The 10121-nt window shown below is 39.9% G+C and overlaps 1 protein-coding gene across 2 annotated transcripts in view; it reads right to left on the minus strand.

Annotated features, from left to right (window-relative positions):
• The window catches only part of TTC29 (tetratricopeptide repeat domain 29), a 184663-nt gene extending 174841 nt beyond the window's left edge, over nt 1–9822 (minus strand). Inside the window, exons 1-3 of one of the 2 annotated variants that reach the window (XM_032764895.2) lie at nt 9771–9822; nt 7621–7653; nt 3602–3699 (exon numbers count right to left, since the gene is read on the minus strand). In XM_032764895.2, the coding sequence (XP_032620786.1) occupies nt 3602–3693 (92 nt within the window). In that variant the 5' untranslated portion in view covers nt 3694–3699; nt 7621–7653; nt 9771–9822. The remainder of the gene's footprint in view (nt 1–3601; nt 3700–7620; nt 7654–9770) is intronic. The other variant, XM_075066780.1, reaches the window with a different exon arrangement.
• Between the last annotated feature and the right edge of the window lie 299 nt (nt 9823–10121).

Consider the following 10121-nt stretch of genomic DNA (forward strand, 5'->3'; position numbering starts at 1 on the left):
GTCTGCAAAAGGAACCCTCTTGCTCTTGGGGACATTCCACATAAAAAGAAAAGGCAGAAAATATCTAGAGGAGACAATATTCAAGCACCACAATTATCTAGCCAAAAATTAATTTAAATCACCATTTAAATATAATTTCCAGTGAGATGGATGGAAAGTCTGTTGTCTCACCTCTGCTTCTCAGGAATGTTTTTGGTTGTTTTTTTTTTTAAACACTACACTCTATAGCCATTAAAAATGAATCACAAAGCTTAAAGTGGCACTTGTCATGTAGTCCAGGTTTAAAATTATTCTAATCTGATGGGGGAATGTGCTTGAAAGTTAAAAAAAAATTAAGCATAGCCAAGAACTGAACACACACACACACCTCACAAATCAGCTACTGTTTACAAAAGACCTATAATGTTTTGTGGCATATTAAAGGGGCTGCCAAGACAGATATCAATCATAAAGAATTCAAGCTACTGGAAAAAAATAAACATTTCTCTCAGACCTGTGCTGACACCATCAATGATGTTTGTGCACAAACAAGAAAGAAAAGACAGAAGAACCATATTAACTTATTCACCATAAAAACACAAGAGTCAATTCAATTACTACCAAATAGGAAAAAGATAAAGCTCCAACCAGGGTGTTCTAAACAATCAGAATTGAAAGCAACAAAAATTATAAATGTGAAAATTATCTGGCCATGTCTTATGTCTGTTTCAAGGTGCCATGTGCACTTATTTAGAATTTTCATTTTGTCATAACTGAGAGATGGTGTGGTGGTGAAACTGGGTAAGAATCACTATCCTTTTTCTTCCAGAAGTTGTCACTTGTTTCACCAATCAGCTTCAGTGTTGCCATGACTCACCGCATTTCATAAATAGATTATGTAAAGATCTTTATTTCTCTAAGGTGATTTCTACTTAAATTTTAAATTGATTTCTTATTTTAAAAAAATCAGTTTTCTCATCATCTTACTGATGACCAATCCATACTTGCTAGCATTTTGAAGCAGCTGTTTTACAATTGTTTGCCTCCTCAGTTTAAAGAGCAAAATTATCTAATTTCTTTTACTGAAAACATTCTTTAGACATACAACAAAGATAAAAAAATCAGCCTTGTAACATTACACAAAACAGAACCATGCGAAGATAAAGAATGATAAATACAATTTAAATCTTGTCTTATTTCCACTTCAAAAACTGGTAACTTAGAGTCAGTTTCTCAACAACATTTTGTATCAGTACAGACACATAATATCAAATAAATCAATAGTTATAGTAACATTAACATTCCCATGATTTATCACTCAATCATAATACTCAAACATGGTAACAGATTCCTTACATCCATAACAAATTCCCTTTAATTTCCAAAATAAAATCACCACATACCCATATCCAGTTCTTTAAAAAAATAACACAAAGGCTTGTAAAACCAACCATGGACTGTTTTGATAGTTAATAGTAACAGAATTTATTCAAAGGTTATCTATTGGTAAGCTACATTAATCAAAGTCGGAGAGATAGAGGGAGCAGGTATATGCCAAGGGAGCATGGGCATAGTGAAAGGTGGAGTGTTCAAAGGAAAATGGCAAGACAGGACTTGCTCAGGGAATCCTGAGAGATTCAAGGAATCCTGAGCTACATAGAGTAAATGATTCAGACCCATTTCTCTGCCCCAGCTCCAGCAAGACGTGAATTGGACTGTATAGCACTGAAAGGCTGCCTCAGTGCACAGCCAGAGGCTCAGAAGGCAGTTCTAAAGTGAACTGCTGAAGTACTTAAACATTTCACCCATCCCTCTGCCTGTTTCAGATCTGGATGAAGCTGGATAACATAAGCTTGTTGGAGAGTTTGAGATAGGTAAAGAAGCTGGCTGCCTGAGGTGCAAGGGAGCGTGGCTGGAACCAGCAAGCAAAGGTTCATTGGGGATAGAGGGATGAAGGAGAAATAATTGTGGGTGAGGGTTCAGGAACAGAAGGCAATGGAGGCATCCAACTGATCTGCTATGGAGCCCCAATGCTAGTGGCCATAGTAGGTGTGCTCTTGTGTCACTCAGACTGTGGTGACATCTTTCGAAGCTTGCACAGAGACAGCTCCAAAGCTGCTGCTATCATTAGACTGGCGAGGGGCTGCTACTGTTAGGACTGAAGTAACCAGAGGGTGCTGCTACTCCTACCTTCTGGCACAGAGGGAACTGGGAGTTTGCCTCCCTCAGAAAGAATTCTAAGGGGGACAAACCATAACAGCAAAGGGATCTATATGTTTCTATGGGGCCCATATCAAAATTACTCTGCCAACAAAGACACCTATTACCCCAACAGAGGATTCTGTGTATGGGGAGCTTCACTGCCACCATCCCAACAGAGTACTCTACTAAGGTGTGGCAATAGCAAGGAGCCCTGTGATAGGTTGGCAGGAAGCTGCTTCCATCCATCCTTCCCCCCACACCTATCCCATACAGAATTCTCTGTTTGTTTAGAGGATGTGACAAGGACTGTCCCATACAAGAGCTCTCTGCTAAACCAGACAAGAATCCTGCCACTGCTGGTCTTCAGGCCAGCTGGAGCCTCTCTGCTCCTCAGCTCACTACATCCTGTTCTCAGTCTCTAAATGCTGCAGTCTGGTCCAGGAGGAAGAAAAACCTCAGCCTTGATGCATCTCTCAATGCAGAGAGCTCTCTTTTTAGGACTAAAATAAATTGAATGGTGGGAGGTTAAATGGGGCTGCTTGCCATTAATTTACTGTGACCCAACATTAACTGATTTATTTCGAGTGGGGAGCAGCATTAATTGGGATCTCAGTACTCAACCAGTGGTAGACCAGGGTCTTCAAACCTAAGCAGTGGGGAGCAACTAACTAATGGCAGACCAGATAGCTGGAGACATGACTTGGTATGGGGTGTGATTTGAGGCACTGGTCTATTTCAGCCTGGTGAATAGGTTTAGTCCTATCAAGTGTTGGTAATTTTTTCATGACAATTTGTATACATTTTGAAACATATAGGGATGCTTCCTTCCCATGCAAAGTCAAAATGATAAAGTCTTATTTTTTTAATCCAAAAGATTACATTTTCAAAGATTTAGCAATGAAATACTTACTAAGAGGAAAGAACTCTGAAAATTTATGAGAAAGTGTATACCATGAATAGAGCTCTTTTGAAATCTATCATAATGCAAAGAAAAATGGTAGTACTAATCTCCCCTGCCTTTACATACTTCACTGATTGTTCAAAAGCTTTTCTTCATTCTTTAAGTAGCATCTTGAAACTTCATTGAACTTAACAACTTTACTGAAACTGCAGGCAATCTTGTGTATTAGATGATGTCAATTCAAATATGGACATTTTCAATACATTATATTTTAGATGACAAGAAGATCATTTGGATTCTATTGTTCTGTCTTAAAAAGACGAGTTTGCGCTTCCTATTGCCTTTTATTCATTATGTGCATATTACTTTGCTAAAAGATGATTTTCTTGTCTTAAACTTTTGCTTTTTAAAGTATCCCTACTACTCAAACCATAATTTGTCTTCTCTTTAAGATATCTGATTGAACATATTTAAAACAAAAGTGTTAGTCTTCCAAAAGTCAGTAAGAGACACACATACCTTGCAAGTTTTATTGAAGGGCAAACCATCTGCTCTACGAGGCTGGGATATCTCTTTGGACACTGTATCAGCACAGGAGGCAAAGTACTCATTCTGAACTAAAAAAAAATATATACATACATAAAATTTAAAATAATAGTGTCTTTCCTGTGACTCATGACTAATGATCCCTTACCCTTCTTCAGTCTTTCCCCATTTACTGTTTTCCCCCTTTTGTTACATAATATGTAAAATTAGGTCCCTATGCTGCAAAAACTTGCACATGTGATTAACGTGCATATGTCTTTGCAGGATTGGGTCCTTGAAGTTACTGGATTGGAACAACATGCCTGGGACTGATTCTGATCTCATTTGTAACTGCATTGTGATACTGCTGATTTAGAGGAGTTTAACTGAGATCAGAATCAGGCTTTTTTAAGGGTCTATGGGCTCTCAATTGTCAATAGTATCTTATTAAATAGATAAGTAAAATATAGAAATGATAAAACATGCAATGTGTAATAATGATGCAACAGCAGGTATTGTATTATTCTACAAAATAAATAATAATAGAAACAACCACTTAACTTTATAACTATAAGTAATGCTATATGAACACAGGCTTTTACTTATGGAGAACAAATCCAAAAAAACCCCATAGCTATATAGAGCAGTCTACTTTGTCTTTTTGAAGTACGTAAATGTTAACAGGACTTTTTTTGTCACAGAGCTACTGTGTTCTTTCCTCTCAAGTACTCAACCTAAACTTCCCACCATTAAAGCTTCAGCTGCCAGTTCCTTCATTTTGCACATCTGTGATCTGAAGACATTAGCAGGAGGAGCACTCTTACTTTTAAATTTGGTTTAATGTAGGTATTGCAAGATCTGTTAGCAGGCCCCAAGAAATAAACTTTTAATGGGGATGGAAAACAGGATTTTAAAGGGAGAAAGAAAGTTAGCTATTTGTTACATTTATTGAATGGAAATTTACTTTGTGTTACTTGTCAGAAGAAGTTGATAGAAATCAGTCAATCAAAAGATAGGCTAATTTAAATAGATGGTGCTTTCTGAAAAAGCAAAATCAATTTCATTGCTGCTATAGCGAGCAATAGCACACAAAAATATTGTGCTAAAGTTTCTAAAAAGCATATTTGTTCCTCATCGCTTAGAATGGCGTATCAATAAGGTAATGGAGGATAAGGAAAGAGATACAGTGGGGCACTACATTAAGGAGGCTGGGGGGGTTAATAGCGATTGAATATTGTTGATAACATTTATAATTGTATTTCACAGCCCAAGTGAAAGCTAGACATTATACAAACAACCAGATTTACAGTGACACTTTTCATCTAAACATCTCAAACCATGTCACTAAAAAAAAAATCGATAAAAGTAAGAGCATATAGTAATTGACCTCAGTTAAGGATTATACTTTTTAAAAAATCTAGATTTGTATTTATGTCTGTGATTAAAGAAGTTTTTCTGTGAAAAGGAGTTCTGATTGGCAGTGGTCTGTAATGAGAGATGGCCAGTCACTGATTAGCCTTCCTGTCATTGGAACAAAAATATCAATGACCAGAGATGGAAAAAGACTTTAGAACAAATCCTTCTATAAGTCTCATCTCTTATTGTACATCTAACGATTATCTGCAATTGTATTTTACAGCCCAAGTTACCTTCATGACAAGATGCAAGATATGTTTTAGTTTAGTGTTTAATTTTTGTTTTTCATTAATTTTGGTTTTTGTCTTCAGAAGTATATGGAATTTTTGGTGATTTATTTTATTTCCAAAATATAAGGACAAACTTTACATATAAATTATAAGTACACAAAAACAGGAAGGTATTGGTAATACATTTTAGTGAACCAATTTATGATAATATTCCCTTAAACTCATTTTGATGTTCATTTAAATGAGTGATAATCTCTCTACATTTTACTTATTCTGCATGGGTCAAATTGTACTGCACTTACTAATAGCAAGCAGACTACCCACAGGAAAAGGTGATATTCCGTGAAAGTGAGGGTAGCATAATTCGACTTTAAATAAGGGCCAGATCTATCTCCCACTGAAGTCAATGGGAGCCTTTTCACAGGTTTCAATGAGGAATGGACCGGATGCTAAGGCCTGATCCAAAACCCACCAAAGTTAATAGAAAGGCTTCTACTGATTTTCATGGGGTTTGAAGAAGACCAGAAGTCTCTGATTCAGCATATCACTTAAGCATGAAGTACATATTAAAATTAAGCAAGTAATTCAGGGGATATTCAATTAAATGAAAAGGTGGGAAATTCAAAGCCAATATAAGGAACTACTTTTTCACACGTCATTAAACTGTGAAGCTCACTGACTTAGGAAATTGCTGAAGCCATAATTTAACAAGATTCAAAGAGGGATTGGATAGTTATACGGATATGAAAATACCCACAGTTATCATTGCGATGTTGTATAAAAAGGAAGGTCAGCATTTATATTGTTGAAACAACTGTTACACAATTGCAATAGCTCTTGTATAAAGTATGCCTTGTAGGGTATCATTGGAAAATTTCTAATCAGTTGAACAATGTTATTCTGTTTATGCTGTGTGTATTATCAATGTATAGGAAGTTATGAATCTTTGCTATGTGTTTGGGTAACACCAAAAAGATATATTTATATCCAGACCAGCCAGACATGGTTAAGGGAAACCAACTCTTCTAATAGGCCTCTCCTGAGGATGCCTCAGAGAGCATATGGACAATGGAGGCCCACTGACTCAGCAGGGCATATAGAACATGTGATGCTTGATTCCATGTTTGAGACAGTAACTTTCCATGCACATGCACTGCGGGGTATAAACTGGAGAGTTTGACATCATTCCATTGCCTCTTTCCTGCTCCACGTCTCTGGATTATGATTTCTAATAATGAAGAGCTTTGAACAATGACCTGAGGATCCCAATATCTGGGGAGAACCAGAGAGATTTTTGCAAACTAGCAGATTTAAAATCACTGCTATTATCCTGATCTGCAAACTCTGCAATCAACTGTAATGCATATGATTCATTTTAACCTCTTAATAACTCTCTTCTTTTTTATATATTAATAAACCTTTAATTTTGTAGTTACTAAAGGATTGGCTACCGGCATGGGTTTCGGAGAAGAGCTGAAATATATTTGACCTGGGTGTGTGTCTGGTTCTTTGGAACTGAAAGAACCTAATATATGTTATTCTTGGTTTTAATAATAATTTAACATAGAAATCTGGTTTGGTACATGAGAAGCTAGAGAGCCTGAAAGGAGGCTGTCTTTGGCTTCCTTATAACTAGTATAGTATTTTGGAAGCAAACATTTGTTACTGGCTTGGTGAAATTTTATGATATAATAGACCACCAGTCTGGGGTACATGTCCTCTTTTACGGCAGTATGACCCAAGACTGGTACTCTTAGTTGTGTCCCATACCAGGCAGCATGACAATGATAACTAACCACAACAAACATTTTGGAAGGAGTATTAAACCTTGTGCTTCAGGGTTTAAGCCAATCGCTATTAGATACCATGATGAGAGCTATGTGTGTTGGGGACAGGGACAGATTATCCCACATTGCCTAGTATGGGGTTCTTATTCCCTCCTCTGAAGCATCTAGTGCTGGCCATTGTAGAGACAGAATACCGGACTAGGCAGACCTTGGGTCTGATCCATAGAGCTCTGTGAGAATGTAAAATTTGTATCTGCATCCCATCCATGATCCACACACATGGTCAGTGGATATCTGCAGATTGCAGAGCTCTAGATACAAAATTTGTATCCGTGACCATCCAAGATCTGCAAACATGGTCTGCGGATAGTCACCACATCCGCAGATGCAGATATCCACAGATATAAAAGCGGATGTCTGCAGATTTGCAAGGCTCTACTGATCCAGTATGGCAGTTCCTGTGTTCCTATGATTAAGAACTTTGCTGCCACAATAGGCATTCTAGAAATCAATAAAGTCAGTGTTACAGGGCTTTGGACTGGAAAGTGGTAGAGAACAGAAAATATAACTGAACACTTACTGTATAGAAGGCACTTGTTCACTCCTAAGATGGCTAAAAATAAGAAAAAAAAATTTAGACTCTACAGAGTCCAAATGAAGTTATTAAATTTATTTACTCCATATAATGGCTAACTTACAGAATGTTTCATAATACCATTTTATTTCATCTACCTCCCTTCTAAAGCATGTTCCAAATCCGCACATCATTAAAACCAATCAGATTTTGCAGTAATGGGGATCAAGACACTTAGGTCTACACTACCTGCCAGATCGGCGGGTAGCGATCGATCTGTCAGGGATCAATTTATTGCTCTTGCAATCCGACTGCTCTCCGGTCAACTGCTGAACTCCAGGTCAGTGACAAGTGGAAGAAAAGTCAACGGGGGAGAGGCGACCGTCGATCCCACACCACGAGGACGCAAAGTAAGTGATTCTAAATTGATCTAAGATACACAACTTCAGCTACGAGAATAACATAGCTGAAGTTGACGTATCTTAGATCGATTCCCATCTCCCCTCCCCAGTGTAGAATAGGCCTTAGTTGCCCTCAAACAGAGTATTGACTTTAAACTCTCAGAGCAGAGGCCATGTCACTTTTCGTCTGCAAAGCACCATAAATGCTTATGGCACTCTACAAAAACCCTCACTCTGCAACCTGATTCATGCAGGCAAACTCTTAAGTTCATGATGAGTGTCTCAAAAGTTAACAGAACTCCGCGTGGGCACAGATGATCCACTTACATGACTGGGTGTCACACAGATATCTGTACAACCATTTATCTACTATATGACTAACTGTATAAAATTGATACTTATTTATAAAATATTCAAGAGTAACCAGATGTCAGCTTGACAAAAGATCAAGAATAAAGTGTGATGCTTCCTAGTGTGTGCTGAATCAAGACTTCAATAAACAACATCTACAAGCCATGAGTGAAATCAAGCATCTTCAGTCATGTCTATACTATGCACTTTTAAGGGGAAATTCCCATCTGTGAAACAACTTTCAGCTGCTCAAAATGCTGGATCCCACCAGAGCTTTTCCTACATTAGAGCTCCCAATAGTAATAGCGCCAGTAGCAATGTTTTCTGAAAATTCCCTACTGAAGAGAAGCCCTTCCTGAGAACTCGTGCTGCTTCACTAACCACACCGTATGGAGACAGGAAAAGAGAAAGACCAGCAGCAATATGAAGAAAGATACATAGGTAAGAAAAACAGAAGTAGGAGGGATAAAGGTGAAGTGGCTTTGGGAGATGGGAATTAAACAAAAGAGCTGAAGAATAATGGATAAAAACACAGTTAAATAAATTTGTGATGCATCATTTTAATGTATAACATGGGATAATATCTCACAGTGGAGGACTGAGTACTCTTGACATTTGCAACTTTTTTGGATTTGTGTGAATGAACTATCTGATGAACTTTGAGGAAGGTAAAGGAAATCTTATATATTACCAATTGCAAATTTGTCTGCAAACACACTATTATTTGTGTAACTTAACTACAGACTCTTAACTGTTCACTTATTTAATTTTTAATCAAAGCTCCAGTTTCCAAGAAACTGGAAACCAATGTGAACCTAGGGAAAGATAAGTGTGGAGTAGTCAGCGGTGCTCCTACTGCTCCCCTCACGGTTCTTTTCAACCACGTCCTCCAGCACACTCAGGACTCAGCTCCAGGAGACTGAAACCAGGCCATTCTGTTGTATTTACAATAGCAACAGGGCACATAATATTTTGAAAAGAAAAGCATTTGTGACACACACAACAGGAGCGAGCGAGCGACCCTCCACCTCCAGCACAGTGCAAACGCCCTGACACCGCCCAAGCGTGCAGCACGAATCGCACAGCGGCTTCTGCCCCTTAACGCGCAGCGCCAGACACACTCTCCAGCTTACGCCCAGCGGGGAGCCCTGCGAGCGCCGGGGCCGGTGCTGTGCAGCCCGGCTCTGAGCTACAAGATCCCCCCGCCCACACGAAGGGCTGGGTGTATCCCCGCCCCCTCGGCACCACCCCGGGAGGGAGAAACCAGAAACTCACATAGGAATGAACACCCCCCACCCCAGGGGCCCGGCAAGGTAAGCGGGGCCTCACCCGACCAACCTCCACCAACCCCCCGCGGGGTGACCAAGCCGGGTAAGGGGCGATACCCACATGGCACCCGCTCACCGGCCGGCCGCAGCTAGGCGAGTCCTAGGACGCCCAGAGCCGTCACCATGGGAACCGGGGCGGGGCTTGCGGAGGCGGGGCCCGAGCGAGAAGCGATGTGAGCATGCGCAGTAACCTCGGCTGAGGTCGGCGCATTCGGTTCTGCCCTTAGTTAGCGTCACTCAGTTCCCTGTTGTGAACAGGGCGGGGTTAGAATTTGGCCAGGCGTGGGCGGCAGGAGGCCAGAGCCGGGTAGAGGCGCTGCCAGCCAGCGGCCGCGGCGGGGAGACCCGGGCGTGGGGCGGAGAAGGGGGATTAGAAGGGGACCCCCGCCGGGGTGAGCCAGCGGCAGCGGTTGCAGAAATTGGGTGT

Source organism: Chelonoidis abingdonii, chromosome 5 (assembly GCF_003597395.2).
Source record: "Chelonoidis abingdonii isolate Lonesome George chromosome 5, CheloAbing_2.0, whole genome shotgun sequence".
NCBI lineage: Eukaryota > Metazoa > Chordata > Testudines > Testudinidae > Chelonoidis > Chelonoidis abingdonii.